The following is a 14,514-nucleotide window of genomic DNA, read 5'->3' on the forward strand; positions in this document are numbered from 1 at the left end:
AGATGCTCCAGTTTCTCAGTCCCTTTATGCATTTGAAATTTGGGAGGATGGCATGAGGGTGGGAGGAAGCAGGTGGGATTGAATTACAGGACAGTTAAAGAGATTATGTGCTCGTTTGAAGGTGGTTATATTCACTTCAAAGGTGTGTTAACCTAGAAACACAAACAATGGGCAGGGCTTGCTTAAGTCTGAGACAAACCTTTCACTAAAAGTTATATGCCTGGGACTTGACTGCCCACTATGATTTGCTCGGCGAAGAATTTATGATCAGATCACCCTGTGAGGTTACTTTCCATAGAGCCCCTTTTTCGTCCACACAGGATGAAAGGAGGAACAGAGGGCCAGGACCTGGTGAACTCGGGCGTGAACAAGAGCCTCTGACGCCTCTCAGAAGCTGACGTGAGGATTAGCGTTCCTGTCTGTACGTTTCGGTGACCCCCAAGTAACCTACAGGCTGCAGAAAGCAGTGACAAGATGCACTTTCCATGTGGCTTCAAGTCCTTAGTCATTTATCAGCAGGGGCTTGACTGCTAAACACCTGTGCTGCTCGCGGCTCTGTGTCACACCTGGCTGCAGCACCCACAGGGGGCCCTCTGAAGCTCCTTGTGTGCAGACTGTCCTACTGTCTTGTTAACACAAGAAGAAAAAAGCCATATCTGAAATGCAGAAAACACGGGCCCAGAGGACCTGTAGTTTTCAGGTCAGAATTCAGCAGAGCCGGGAGCCGCAGCCAGGCTGTGATTGAAGGGCACCGTGAGAAAACACTTTCCTCAAATAACTGGTAATTGCGTCCGAGATCCTGCCATAAAGAGTCACCTGGGATATTATGAAAGCTTTGGGCCAATAAATTCAACGATTTAGATGAAATGGACAAATGCGGCTCACCAAAACGGAGGCAAAAGGAAACAGGAAATCTAAGCGGCTCCAAACCTGTGAAATAAATTGAATTTGTAATCAAAAACCATTCCAGAAAGAAAACCGCAGGCCCAGATGGCTTCACCAGTGGAATCTATCAAATTCTTGAGGAGGAAATAATAGGAATCCTACACGCAGACTCTTTTGGAAAATAGCAGAGGAGGGAACACTTCCCAAGTTGTTTTATGTGACCAGCGGAACAATGATACCAAAAGCTGATGAGGATATCAGCAAAAGGGAAGCAGAGACTGCTATCCCTCATGATCAAAGGCACAGAAACCCTCTGCAAAATATCAGCAAATCAGATCCGGCAATATCAAAAGGCATGCTCCATCTCAGGAGTGTGAGGTGGTTTTAACATTTGAAAGCCAATTAATGCAATTCACTATAGTAACAGAATATAGATGAAGAAGTATCTTATCATCTCAAATGCAATAAAAAGCACATGATACAATTCAGCACCCACTCATGACAGAACTTCCTCAGCCTGACAGAGGCCTCTGTGACGCCTCAGCTCACACGGCTCTTCACGGTGAGGAGGAAGTGTTCACGTGCGGTTAGAACACAGGCCCGGGGTCTGGTCCTCATTCTGCTCTCAGCACTCTCCTGGAAGTCTCAGTGCAATCAGACAGGAAAAAGAAACGAAACTGTTACTCATAGGTATGATTGTGTATGTGGAATATCCAGGGGAATCTAAAAGGCAGGTACTAAAATGAATACATGAATTTCACAAGGTTGCAAGATAAAGGTCAATGAGAAAATAACTGTATTAGACCATTAAGAAATCATTAGAAAATAAAACTGAGAATATAAAAACACTGAGAATACTGTCTACAATTGCATCAAAAGCCCCCAAGTACCCCCATAATAAATCTGATTAAGGAGGTCCAAGACGTGTACACTAAAGCTGTAAAACACTGCTGATAGGAATTTAAAAGACCTACATAAACGAAGAGATGTACCATGATCGTGGGTCAGAAGACTCACTGTTGTTAACATGTCTATTTTGCCCAAATTTGTATGTAGACTCAAGGCAATTTCTATCAAACTCCCAGGGGGCCTTTTGGAGAAATTGACACGCCAATTGTAAAATTTACATGGAAATACAGAGAATCTTGAGAAAGAAGAACAAAGTTGGAGGACTTACACTTCCTGATTTTATAGCTTAATTTAAAACTGAAGTATTTGGCATTGATCTAAGCTGAAAAATCAGATCAGCAGAAGAGAATAGTCCAGAAACAGACTCAATCTCTATTGTTGATTGATATTAAAGTATCAAATCCATGGGTAAAGAAAAGACATTTTTAAATAAATAATGTTAAAATCATTGGGCAACCTCAGTCATAACTGCCAGACCTGGGAAGCAAGCACACGTCCCCTGGCGGGATGGGTACACTGTGATGCACTCACACTAGGGACAACAAAATAAAATGAGCTTTGACTGCAATTTCATTTATACTAAACTCTAGTTTGAAAGACATCATGGACCTAAATGTAAAAGCAAAACCTTAAAGTTCATAGAAGAAATCATAAAGAGTATCTCTCAGAAACACATTCACAAAGATACAGTCAACTGATTTTCAACCAAGACACTAAGTCAAAACAGTGAGGCAAGGGAAGTATTTTTTTTTTTTTTCACAAACATAAATGCCAGAATTATAACCGTTTTCAAAGATAACATAGTTACTTTGAGGTTGACCAAAAATTCTTGGACAGGGCACAAAACAGCACTAAGCATTAAAGAAAAAAAATATTGATATTAAAATTTTCCATAATCAAAATACACCATTAAGAAAATGAATAGGCAAGCCAGAGACTGGGAAAAGCATTAGCAGTGCATAGGTCTAACCAAAAACATACAAATCACAATAACAGGACATAGGACCTGAACATACTTCACAAATGAAGATATAAGAAAGGAGACATGTGCACGAAAAGCTCTGAGACGGCATTTAACCCCCGAGGGGATCATATCTGAAACACTGTCAGCACCCCATGCTGGTGAGGTGCAGGCGACTGGAATTCCTAGTGGGTTTCATCGCTAATGGGGTATAAGATGGCACAACCACCTTGAAGAACAGTTGGCGGTGTCCTACAAGGTGACACTGTGCCTGCTCTGTGAGCCAGTCTTCCACTACTGGGAATTTGCCGGAGAGGAATGAAGACCGATGTCCACACAGAGGCCGCATACATCCACGGCAACCTCAGTCATGACTGCCAGACCTGGGAAGCAAGCACACGTCCCCTGGCCGGATGGGGACACTGCGATGCACTCACACCAGGGACGACACTCGGCTGCAGAAGGGAATCCAGTCCTGATGCAGCTACACACACATGAACCCCAAAGCATGGGCAGCATGACCCACCCGCACCCAGAGCCAGAGCGCCTGACGCCCGAGTCGGTCCGTGTGAGAGCCCAGAGCCAGGCAGAGCAGGGCCTGGCTGCACAGCTTTCAGGCGAGTGGGGCGTGGATTGCCTGGAGAGGCGTCCCAGGGACTGTTCTATGGGATGGAAACCTGTATCCCGTTTAAGATACTAGATACCTGATTACACACGGTGGCCAGAACACATAGAACTGAACACTTAAAGATTGGTATGTATCCTTTCATGTAACTTGGAGGTCAGCCCTCAGACTTAATCATGAGTTTGCTTTTCACATATAATGATCACAGCCCATAAACTCTGCTCACCGTGGGGATAATGCGGGAGCTAGCCATTGCTAATGTTGGGAGAGCCTTGCGGTCACCCCAGCCCTTGGGCACCTCAGCACCAGAGAGCGGGCAGCTGTGCAGACCGCGGACATTCTCTTCACAGGAGCAGTGTTGGAGTGCAGTCAGGAGTCAGCCCTGCGCAGGTTTTGGCTGGGGCTGGCGGAGGCTCTGATACCTGCTGGCAGAGTGGCGGTGAGTGCACACTCGTCCGTGTCTGCTTCGGGCTTCGCTGCTCGCTGCTGCAGAGTCCAAGCCACACCTGGATCTCAGGCTGGCCATCGGCCCCGCGCCCCCACCCTGAGGCTCAGGCATCTGTCTGATGAGAAGGATGTTCTCGGGCTGGGAGGAGGCTCCAACCCAGAAGTTCAACGAGTTTGCACTTGGATCTCTGCTCTTACCCATGGAGGCCCCGGGACTCAGAGTGACTGTTAGCATGCCTCACTTGTGCGTGGCCCAGGAGGCACTGAAAGGTTAGTGAAGAAAAGCAGGGGCTAAGTCGCTAAAGGAAAAATGAGAGTTTGGAGTCAGGAGCGCTTTCTGGGAATCATGTTGCCGCCAGTGAAATCGTATTACATGTAATGAAATAAATGTCGGAATGCAGCATGCCCGTGAAGACCCAATCAGCGGATGTCATCGTCATTTCCTTGGCCAGCCTGCCTGTCCTGGGATCCCCTCTCCCCAAGGAGAGCAATTACCCCAATTGGTTTTATTGCATTAGTGTGGGCAGAGCTGAAGAAAGGGGCTTTCTTCCTTCCTGCAGGAGCACCGGGAGGCCAGACCTCGGACTCCAGCCCGGGGGCAGCATGAGTGTTTCTGGGAAAAATATGTCTGCAATGGTCTGGCCTATGGCCCCCAGCTACAGCCCCTGACCCCCCACTCGCACAGGCTCCCGGGCTCCTCAGCACCCTCTTTGTGCCTCTATTTCCAGCCACTTGCCTTGGAACCACCCTCAGCAGGAAGACAGCCGTTCCTGGGGGTCTAGAAAGTAAGCGGGTCCTAAACGCCTCCAGGACCTGTGACGGTCCTTCCACCCACGCCACGCAGCCCCACTTCCAGGTCTGTCACAGGCAGGTGCCCCATGGCAATTTTCAAAGGCTCAGCAAATGGCTGTAGAGGTGTCTCTCCCTAACCACGGGGTTCAGTCCACGCCGTGTCCCGGACTGACTGGTACTTTCTGTTTGCGCAATGCTCCGTGTGTGGCTCTAAACGGTATCATACCTTGGGGTCAGAAAGTATCAACACCATCAGACTGATGCTGGAGAGTAAAAAATGGGGCCCTTCAAATGCAAAGTGACCCTCAAATGCAGCCATCATCACATGCCTGAGACATGGGCCCCCCTCTGCTCACAGAGCACATGGGATACCCCCACCTACTAAAGGTGCACATGGGGTCCTGTAGGCCTCCTCAGCTCCCACAGGAGAGAAACGGCATACTACTTAGGTCAGGGCAGAACCAGGGTGCCCAGGCCCCCACTGGCCCAATTTCCAGTCACCCGTGAGTGGTGCCCCAGGCACCATGCCTGCTTGTGGGAGCAATGGTCTGTCCCCCCTCCCGCCCCCCCCCCCCCCCACACACACACACACACTTGTGAACCACTCGTCAGTGCTCAGGGCTCCAGGGTCCTCGCAGCTTCTCCCTTGTGGGAAAGGAGCCGGCAGAGACTCTGATGATGAGAGAACGGGTGTGTGTCAAAGCGAGGCACTGCAGACAGAGCTCTCCAGGGTGGTACAGGTGCCCTGATGAAAGGGGGCGCCTCCCCTCGCTCGCCACAGGCCTGCAAAGCGCCCCCCACCCCCTCGCTCACCCCCCCGCCCCGGCCAGTGTGCAGGACTTGTGCAGCGTTACGGAAATAAGGTGTGAGGCCCTGGGACCTCCCATTTCCAAATGGGAGTTTTGAAGATGAGTGTGCACAGACCCTGGAGCTTCAGAGAGGAGCCCATCTGCACCCCACAGGCTCCCGCCTCCCACCAGTGCCGGTAAGGCCTAGGGCAGTGATGGCGAACCGATGACACGCGTGTCAGAGGTGACACGCGAACTCATTTTTTTGGTTGATTTTTCTTTGTTAAATGGCATTTAAATATATAAAATAAATATCAAAAATATAAGTCTTTGTTTTACTACGGTTGCAAATATCAAAAAATTTCTATATGTGACACGGCACCAGAGTTAAGTTAGGGTTTTTCAAAATGCTGACACGCCGAGCTCAAAAGGTTCGCCATCTCTGGCCTCGGGCTTTCTCAGCCACTGCGGAATGTTCCAGCATCCTGGCGCTCCCCCATCCCCGAGCAGAGAGCAGGGGTCGTATGGGCAGCTGTGGGTCACTCGCCTCTCTTTGAGTCTGCCTTGTTAGTGGCCTATCTGTGCCGTTTTTTGTGGGGGTTTTTTTTTTCTTTCCAGAATTAATTTTGGCCTGAAAACGTCTCAAAGAAGGCTTTGTTCCTTTGACACTTATTCTGGAAGAAAAAAAATCTGTGGAAAATCTGACATCTGCATTGTAGGGAGAAGTCAGTAGATGGGGAGGAATATAATTACCTTCCGCTCCTGAAAGGATGTCTCAGATTTTTAAGTGTCTCATATCAGCTTAGAGTTTGAATGACATTTTAATTATTTTGTTTTTTTTCTTCTTCGCTGGTTTGAATCTCCAAAGATTCACCCTCAGATTCTGAGAGGATGCGGGGAGTGGAGCCGTGCTCACGGGGAGCCTCGCGTGACCGCGGCTGAGGTTTTCCACGGAACAAGGGGTGCGTTTCATCAGAAAGCAGCAGCTCGCCCATAGGCAGACGGGCTCGCTCAGATCTGGGTCGTGTGTTTTCACACAGCGTAACTGTGTGTGGCCAAATTCAAACGAGGTGTCTCTCTGGCACTTTGTGATCTAAGCAAACCCAGTTTCCAGGAAGATGTGACTACTTTTCAAAGTGCTGCATTCAGAAGTCTTTATCCTTGGAGCACAGCTCCACAAAGGCGCCGCAGCCGGTGGCGGTGGGAGCAGCCGGCGGCTGCAGGCCAGGCGGGCTCCGCCCCGCGAGGTGTGAGGTCCCAGCAAGGTGGCTGCGGAAGCAGAAGTGGCTCCTCCAGAACCAACTTCAGAGTTGCCTTTGGGTCCCAGTGGAGCTGGGAGCGCTGAGTACTGCAGTCCCTGTGGAGTGCGTTGTAAACCACGGTTAGGGGCTCCCAGGTGCCTCAGTCCTCCCCACGGGCACTGCAGAGCTGTCATTCCGTTTCCCTGCAGAAGCGTGTGGCCGCCGCACGTCATGCCACGTTTTCCCTCCTTAGGGTGTTGCTGAGCTCGTGCCGCCCACCAGGGGTCCCGGCCAGAGGTCTTGGCTGCTCCCCACCCCACGCCTGCTCCAATCCCTCAGCCCATCCTGTGGGCTCCACATGTCTGGAATTGGACACATCCCACGTCCGGAACAGTCATTCTGCCTTGCTGGCTGCATGGCCACCGGAGGAGCCATCAGCTCACACTCTTGTCTCTGACTCAGAGCCCTCAGCTTTCCCAAAGTCTTCCCCAGGCACAGAGGTTAGTTTTATGTGTCAGCCAGTTTTAGCCATCACCCCTAGTCATTCAGTCAAACCCTAATCTCGTTGCAGCAACAGTGTTTCACAGACTTGATAAAAGTTCACTATCAGCCCAACCGGTGTGGCTCAATGGTTAAGCGTTGACCTATGAGTGGTTGAGGTCACGGTTGGATTCCCCGTCAGGACACAAGCCCGGGTTGTGGGCTTGATCCCCAGTAGGGGGCATGCAGGAGGCAGCCGATCAATGATTCTCATCATTGATGTTTCTATCTCTCTCTCCCTCCCTTCCTCTCTGAAATCAATACAGAAATATTTTTTTTAAAGTTCATGATCAGCCCGACTGGTGTGGCTCAGTGATTGAGCGTCAAGTTATGAACTGGGAAGTCATAGTTCGATTCCCAGTCAGGGTACATGCCTGGGTTGTGGTCTCGATCCCCAGTGGGGAGCATGCAGAAGGCAATCAATGAATGATTCTCTCTCATCATTGATGTTTCTATCTCTCTCTCCCTCTCCCTTCCTCTCTGAAATCAATAAAAATATATGTATTTTAAAGTTCATGATCATTTGACTTTAATGAGGAATACTATCCTGGACAACCTGGGTGGGTGCATGGTGGATGGGTGGGTGCATGGATGGATGGGTGGGTGCATGGTGGGTGGGTGGGCGGGCGCGTGGTGGGTGGGTGGGTGGGTGCGTGGTGGGTGGGTGGGTGCGTGGTGGATGGGCGGGCGCGTGGTGGGTGGGTGGGTGCATGGTGGATGGGTGAAACTCAGGTAGTCACAGCTGCAGAAACCACCGACACACGAGAAAACTGAGCTGCATTAGGGTTGTTTCTCTATTGATGCAGTGTCGTTCTCCCCTTCTAATCTGGCTATTGTGTAAGAGACAGAAATTGGAACTGAATCTCTGCATCTCAGGCAGAGTTTTTATTCCTGGTAGGGGAACAGTTGGTTTCTGACCCTCGAAGGAGTCATGTGGAGAAAGTGGGGCTGCATCTGACAGGCATGAGAGCTGACTCCTCCCGGTGACTGCAGACCAGCCACGATGTGGACTCCGCTTGGCGTCCTGGAAGCTGCGCAGGGTTGCGGGGCAGCCAGCTGTGCCAGGGCGACTGGCAGCGGCCGGAAGCTCGCCCACAGGCTGGTCAGCAGAGTCCCCTCTCCCTGCAGCCACTTTCCCAGGGGACCAGGCGGCAAAGCGGCTCCCTGGAGGCACCCGGGCCTGCACACAGGCAGGGTCCTGAGTGCCTTGAAACAGCAGTGCCCATTCGAGGAGACGGGTGGAGGTTTCATCCAGCCACCTGAGCTGCTGCATGGTGTGTCACTGTAGCAAGTGCGACGTCCCTTTGACACCCTCCTAGGCATCTATCAAAGTATAAGTAAGGTTGTGTGTGTGTAGCTTTGCAAAGTTGTCCAGTTTTAAAGCCTCACAGTTGTATTGCTGTGATGATGCTCACAGTCTAAAAACTGAGTTTTAAAGAAAGTGCAGAAGGAAGCCGGTTATAACACGGAAGCAGTGTTTCTTTTCCCCTGTAGCAGTTGCTGGCTTTTCGTCATTGAAGCCTTTGTGAAACTTCCTTTAAGTCTTACCCTCACGTCCCTTCAGGGGTACCGGCAAATGTTCCTTCAGCGCGGGCTCTTCCCCGGCGGGCACTCCCCATCCGAGGGCTCCTCGCCGTTCCGGGGAGGTGGCTCACGCTGCTCTTTCTGCTTCTTGCCTTGGCAGGGCCTGATCAAGATCCGGGGGGACCGGTGCTGGCGAGACCTCACCTGCATGGACTTCCACTACGAGGTGAGCAGCGGTGACCCGTGATGTGATGTGATGTGATGTGATGTGATGTGATGTGATGGCGCAGACTCCAGCTCGTGTGGGAGCCCTCTCTGCTTCCCTTCTCTTGGGGCAGAGTGTCCCACTTGCTGAGGCTGGCAGAGTGGGGCGTCTGGCCACTGTGGTTCTGGGCCTGGTTGTTCATTCTGGTTTGGGGCAGCGAGTCCTGCTGCTGCTGTCCACAGCCTTCCTAGGCCCTGGGTGTCAGACCGGGCTCCCTCCCTCCTAGAGGCTGAGCTGGCCCTTTCTGCCCTATACCGAGCTCCCAGCCTCGGTGGATGTGGGTACAGGGGTGTCCCGGCTCCCCCAGGGACAGGCTCCAGTCCTGTGTCCAGATCCCCCAAACCCCCTCTCTACCTTGGCCCAGGGCTTTGGGCAGAGTCCCCGATCCCTGGACCAGGCCCTGGTCAGAGCCCCTCCAGACATCCCTGTCTCTGCTGACTGCTAGCCTGTTCGGTGGGGGGCTGGGGTCACCTTTCCTTATGAATTAATTCGAGGGCATTTGGCATTGAAGTGTCCTTCGTCGTCTCGGTGATGTTGGCTCATTCGCACACACAGTGCATGCCTGTCGGGTGCCAGTTCTCACGTTGGGCTCATGTTGCTTTTATTGGCAGTGAGAGCCTTGACACGCCTAGAGCACCACCCGTCAGATAGAGTGCTGTCGCCCTGTTCCCTGCTCGTGCTTGTGGCTCAAATACAGAAGAGTGGTTTTTATCTGCTCTTCTTCTGAAAGGCGGCTTGTAGGCCATTTTATGCCTTCTGTGGCTTTCAGTCCCACGTGTGTTCAGTCCTGGATGTCACCTCTGAGTCCTGGGGGACCGCCCCCTCACTGCTGTGCCTGTGTGTGTTAGCGATTAAGCAGCCCGGGCAGGGTCATCCTCTGTGTGCTGTATTTAAGAAGTCAGGCTTTATCTTTAGGGGCTGGAGGTCAGTCCATGTCCCACCTAACATGTCTCAGAATGTCCTCCCCTCCTGCTCAAGGACCCCTGCGGCCCACCCATGGTCCTAGAGCTGCCCTTTCTAAAAGAGCCAGCAACAAAATGCTTCCGGCTTGGCAGGAGGGAGCATGGGACCCCATGGACTGGGCCACGGGCCTCCTGCTCTGTCCTGGGCCTGTCCACAGCCCCCTCAGCCACCTTGTCAACACTGGCCTGCTGTGTGTCCCCATGAAGGGCATCAGGGCACGGTAAACAGGCAGCGCCTGTCAGTCCCCAGGATGCGAATGCCCGTGCTCACGGTGCCTGCAGCTCTCTGGCCAGGATGGAGGCAGCTCTAGGACTCCTGCGTTAGGACAATGGAAGGAGCTGTGGCGAGTGGAGAGTAGGGATGGGTGAGCGTCCCCACAAGGGCATGGAGTTGGCACACACCAGGACCTGCCTGGGAGTGGGGCAGGCAGCGGGAATGTGGCCACCATAGCACTGGCTTGTGAACTAAGTCCTGGGACAGGCTGCCAGCAGGCATGGCATTGGTGTGTGTGAGCCAGGGCCACTTGGAATCGACGTTCTAGGACAGGCTAAGTTGAGGCTCATCAGGAACCAGGAATGTGATGGCCAACGATCCCCTGGGACCCAGGGCTGAACCGAGCAGTGCTCCGAGGTCCTGGGAGCTCAGTGCTGCCGTCATGAGGAATCGGCCCATGGCATCCAAGGCAGGCCCTTTGGAGGGACTGAACCCCGTCGCTCTCTGTGGCTGCAGAGCCTTTCCTCTGCAAAGCTTGTTTCAACACCCGCTTTGTATGGTGGATTGGAGTGAGGACACTGACTGATGTCTCCTTAGGAGCCAGGCCGTGCTGTGTGCTCACTGCAGGCCATCAATTCATCCCTTTGCATTACCTGTGCCCCTGGGACAAGGATGGTGGGCCACGTGGCCTGTCCTCTGTGACCTGGACTCCTCCAGTCCCTGGCCTGGGGCAGCAGGGCCCCAGGTAATGGTGGGGCCCGGGTAATGGAGAGAGGGCACCTCATTCACTGTCATGGCTCCACTGGCAGAGGCCTCACAGAGGGACCCTTTGGGGGAGTCTGCCAAGCCAGTGGGAGTCAGGAACAGCCTGGGCAACAGGGAGGGGCTCCCAGTGTGACAAGAGCTCAGGCTTCTCTCCCCTCTCATCATTATTTCTATTTCACCTTTAACTTGGCTATCACTAGGGATGCTCTTTTGCATGGGGCTACCACAGTGAGGCCTGGTGATGGTCAGGACATCAGGAGGGCACAGAGCTGAGCCCGGACATGTGAATTCCCCCCAGCATCCCGACCCTGCGACGAAGTGGACACTGAGCTCCGCTCACCCAGACCCAGCCAGTGAGTGGAGGGCTGGTGGGAGATGTGCCAACACCCTGCCCGCCTGCCTCTTGGACAGAGCTCATCTCCTCATAACAGGATTTCTGTGTGAGGCCCGAGGTCCTTGTGCTGTTTTCTACACCTTCATCAGCTGGACAAGGTGTCAGGGTCAGGGATACACCGTCCTTGCCCCTGGTGTCTAGACACCTGGAGCACTTGGCAGGAGCCTGGTGACACTAGCATCTGATGTCTTTCAGCAGCACAGGGGGCGAGATGAGCAGCATTGCCATCCGATTCATTGCTCAGGTCCAGCTGCACCCTGTTGGGTAGGACAGACCCTCCCCTGCCATGCAGCTTTGGCCCAAATGGTCCCATGTGCCTACTCAGCCCCTTGTCTTTCCATCTACTGGTAACTAAGAGGTGGTTGTTGGTGAGTTCAGCCGGTCGAATCGGAAGCAACACAGGGCAAACGCCTTCGAGCGCAAACCGTCAGTCCAGCAAGAGAAAAGGCAGGCAGCCTCCATGTGATGCTCCACCGCTGAGCGCAGTGCCTGCAGACCTGGTGATGGCCATGCCTGCACTCACACCAAGCCAGTGTCACTGAGCACATCCAGGGCAGAATAACGTTCTGAAAGCCTCCATCCACAAACTGACGGGCTCTGCTCCAACACCCGTGAAACCATCCACAGGAAATGCCCACAGGCGCACCTCGGCTGTCAGACACTAAAGGAAAGGGAGAAAAACAGACACAGCTTACCTGCTAGCAGTTTTATGTCTTATCCAATTACCTTTAAAATATGCAGCATTCCCCTTGGAACAGCAAGAAAATGCTCTTAGCGGCAAACTTGCATTTCTGTGTACCACTCTGCTCTCTAATGTCAACTGAGGGTCGTTGGTGCCAATTCCGTGCCAACAGGAACCTCCAATTTGGGGTGTGATGAAGAAGGAAACTTTGTTCAGTGTGATGCAGCAGAGCTGTGAAAACAGCATGGCTGTGAGACCGCCCCGGGCCAGGCGCCTCTCTGGCTAGACAGCTCTGCTCCATACTGGTCTGCTTTATGCTACACTGGTCTGCGCCCTCTGCTGTGGTCTGCCCCATTCGGGACCAGTCTGCTCGGGCCTGCACTGGTGTGCTCCACTCTGCACTGGAGAGACATCTTCGGTATTTGAGCTCAGCCAAGGAAACACAATTTTCCATCTTAGGTGGAAAGGTGAATTGCACTCCCAAAGGCAGAGAGGAGCTGGCTTATATAGGCAGAAGTCCCAGCCCCTGATCCCTGATTGGTCTATCCTCATGCAAATGAAGATTCTAAATCTTCACAGTTTGATTGGTCCAAAAGGCACTGTCCTGATTGGTCAGGATAGAGCCTCTCTGGTTGGTCGGAGCCGCACAGCTATTGGAGAGGGAAAGCCTCAGTCCTATTGGTTGGAAAAAAGGGCTGGCTCAGATAGCAGATACACCCTGCAGGCAGGCAACTCAGTGCAGGTTTCTCCATGAAGTGTAGTTTGCATGAGAGACCCCTACATGGAAATGGCGTGTTCTTTTTGTTTTATTTCAGCCCCATTAGCCACCAGGAACCCTTTTTAGTGGGTATCTTCTGTCTCAGTGTCCACAATACAGATTAATCAAATTTGAACATTTTAACTTTGATATACTTTGATTACACAAATGTATTCCTTAAATTCCTTCGTATTGGACATATCACTCTCAAAAATTGCCTTCACCTTACAGCTTGGTGATTCACAGGCCGCTGAGCTGTCAGAGGGGTCCTAGCCTCACTGGGTCCCTCCGCCCACGTGGGTCCCGCCTGCAGCCCCTCTGAGTCCCTCTGTGCTTGAGCCGGTGCAGATCTTCTTTCCGTGTTTCTCCCCGGCCCCCAGGAATACATGAATGAGTCCAAACAAGTTTACACTTGTTTTACTCCAGAGTCCTGCATGCAGAGCTGACCTTCAATCCAGGAATATAATTCACGTTCCACTCCTATTATTTGTAAAGTCCCGCAGCCTCACAGCACATGACAGAGGCCTTGTGTCACGGCAGATGAGTTTTGAAGCTAGCGTGTCAAGCCCACGGTAGGAACCGCTCACTCAGGCACCCCCAGGATCCATCCGGAGCCGAGCTGTTGGAGCAGAACCTTCATGTGCAACTAGATGGGAACCTTGTGACTGGGTGTGCTCCCTCCTGCCACTCCTCCAGGTGCACATGGGCGGCCCACGATGCCCACCCCTGAGGGTCCGCTGAACCCCTGCGAGTTGCTGCTCTCCGGGACGTGAGTGTGAGGGCGCCTCCTGCTGGCCGTTCCGGGAGAAGTTTTTCCTTTCTCGAGATCAGGAAGGTCACTGCCTGTCTAGGTCGTGTCTTCACATGTGACAGGGTGGGAAACGGCCTGGTCCCAGGACCTCTCAGCTCAGGACGGGGTTGCTGTGGCTCCCTGGCCCTGGACACTGTTCATCCCTCCACATGCTGTGGTCATTCTCAGCACACTGACCCCGGGACAGGCCAGGCGCTCCTTCCCCGTGGCAGAGACCTTGGCAGCCATGCCAAGGTGCTCCTGGGGGTGAGCACTGTGGGCTGAGCCCCATGGACAGGCCCTGCTGCCCAGGTCGGCAGTGCCAGTGGGATTCTCCAGTCCCTTCCAGCACCTTCCCCACCTCCGAGGCGGCCAGTTGCCCTCCTGGTAATGGGCGTTGTCAAGGAAGGCTGCTCACTAAATGCTGACTCAACCTCTGGGTGAGCTGCAGTAATCCACCTGCGAACACTGGTCCAGCCGAGCCACCTGTGACCAGTGTGTTTCACGGTCCCCGAGCCCTGGCCACAGCCGTGAGCGGGCACAGTCGGCTGCCTTGCTGATCCCCTGCAAGCACAGCACAGCCTCCATCCCCCTGCGCTGCAGACCCGCTCCAGCACGGTGGCTTCTGTCTGCGTCTCAGGCCAGTGGGTCCTACTTTTGATTGCCACCCTGGGACCTGGGCTACCAGCTGTTTTGTACCGTAATTGGATGGGGATCACCAAGCACCCTTAGATACAGGGGCCTACCAATCTGGAAATAATTTGAATCAAGGTTGACATGACCGTGAAAGCTGTAAATGTTAACTTGCTAGAAGCTGTGACTGAGTTACTGCCAGTAGGTTGGGAGTTGTGGCTTATTTGCTTTGTCCACTGGCAGTTTTATTGATCTTGTAAGAAGAGGATGTTTTATGTGTGTATTGGGGACTGGAGAGGGGGAGAGGTGTTGGGCTTAGGTAATGTCAGGGCTGGCAGGG

The 14,514-nt window shown here is 52.7% G+C and overlaps 1 protein-coding gene across 3 annotated transcripts in view; it reads left to right on the plus strand.

Moving 5' to 3' along the window:
- LMF1 (lipase maturation factor 1) overlaps window positions 1–14,514 on the plus strand; it is a 108,527-nt gene that overhangs the window by 63,972 nt on the left and 30,041 nt on the right. For all 3 annotated transcript variants that reach the window (XM_036303104.1, XM_036303105.1, XM_036303106.1), the window contains one exon: window positions 8,873–8,938. In XM_036303104.1, the coding sequence (XP_036158997.1) occupies window positions 8,873–8,938 (66 nt within the window). The remainder of the gene's footprint in view (window positions 1–8,872; window positions 8,939–14,514) is intronic.

This window comes from Myotis myotis, unplaced genomic scaffold, assembly GCF_014108235.1.
Source record: "Myotis myotis isolate mMyoMyo1 unplaced genomic scaffold, mMyoMyo1.p scaffold_m19_p_35, whole genome shotgun sequence".
NCBI lineage: Eukaryota > Metazoa > Chordata > Mammalia > Chiroptera > Vespertilionidae > Myotis > Myotis myotis.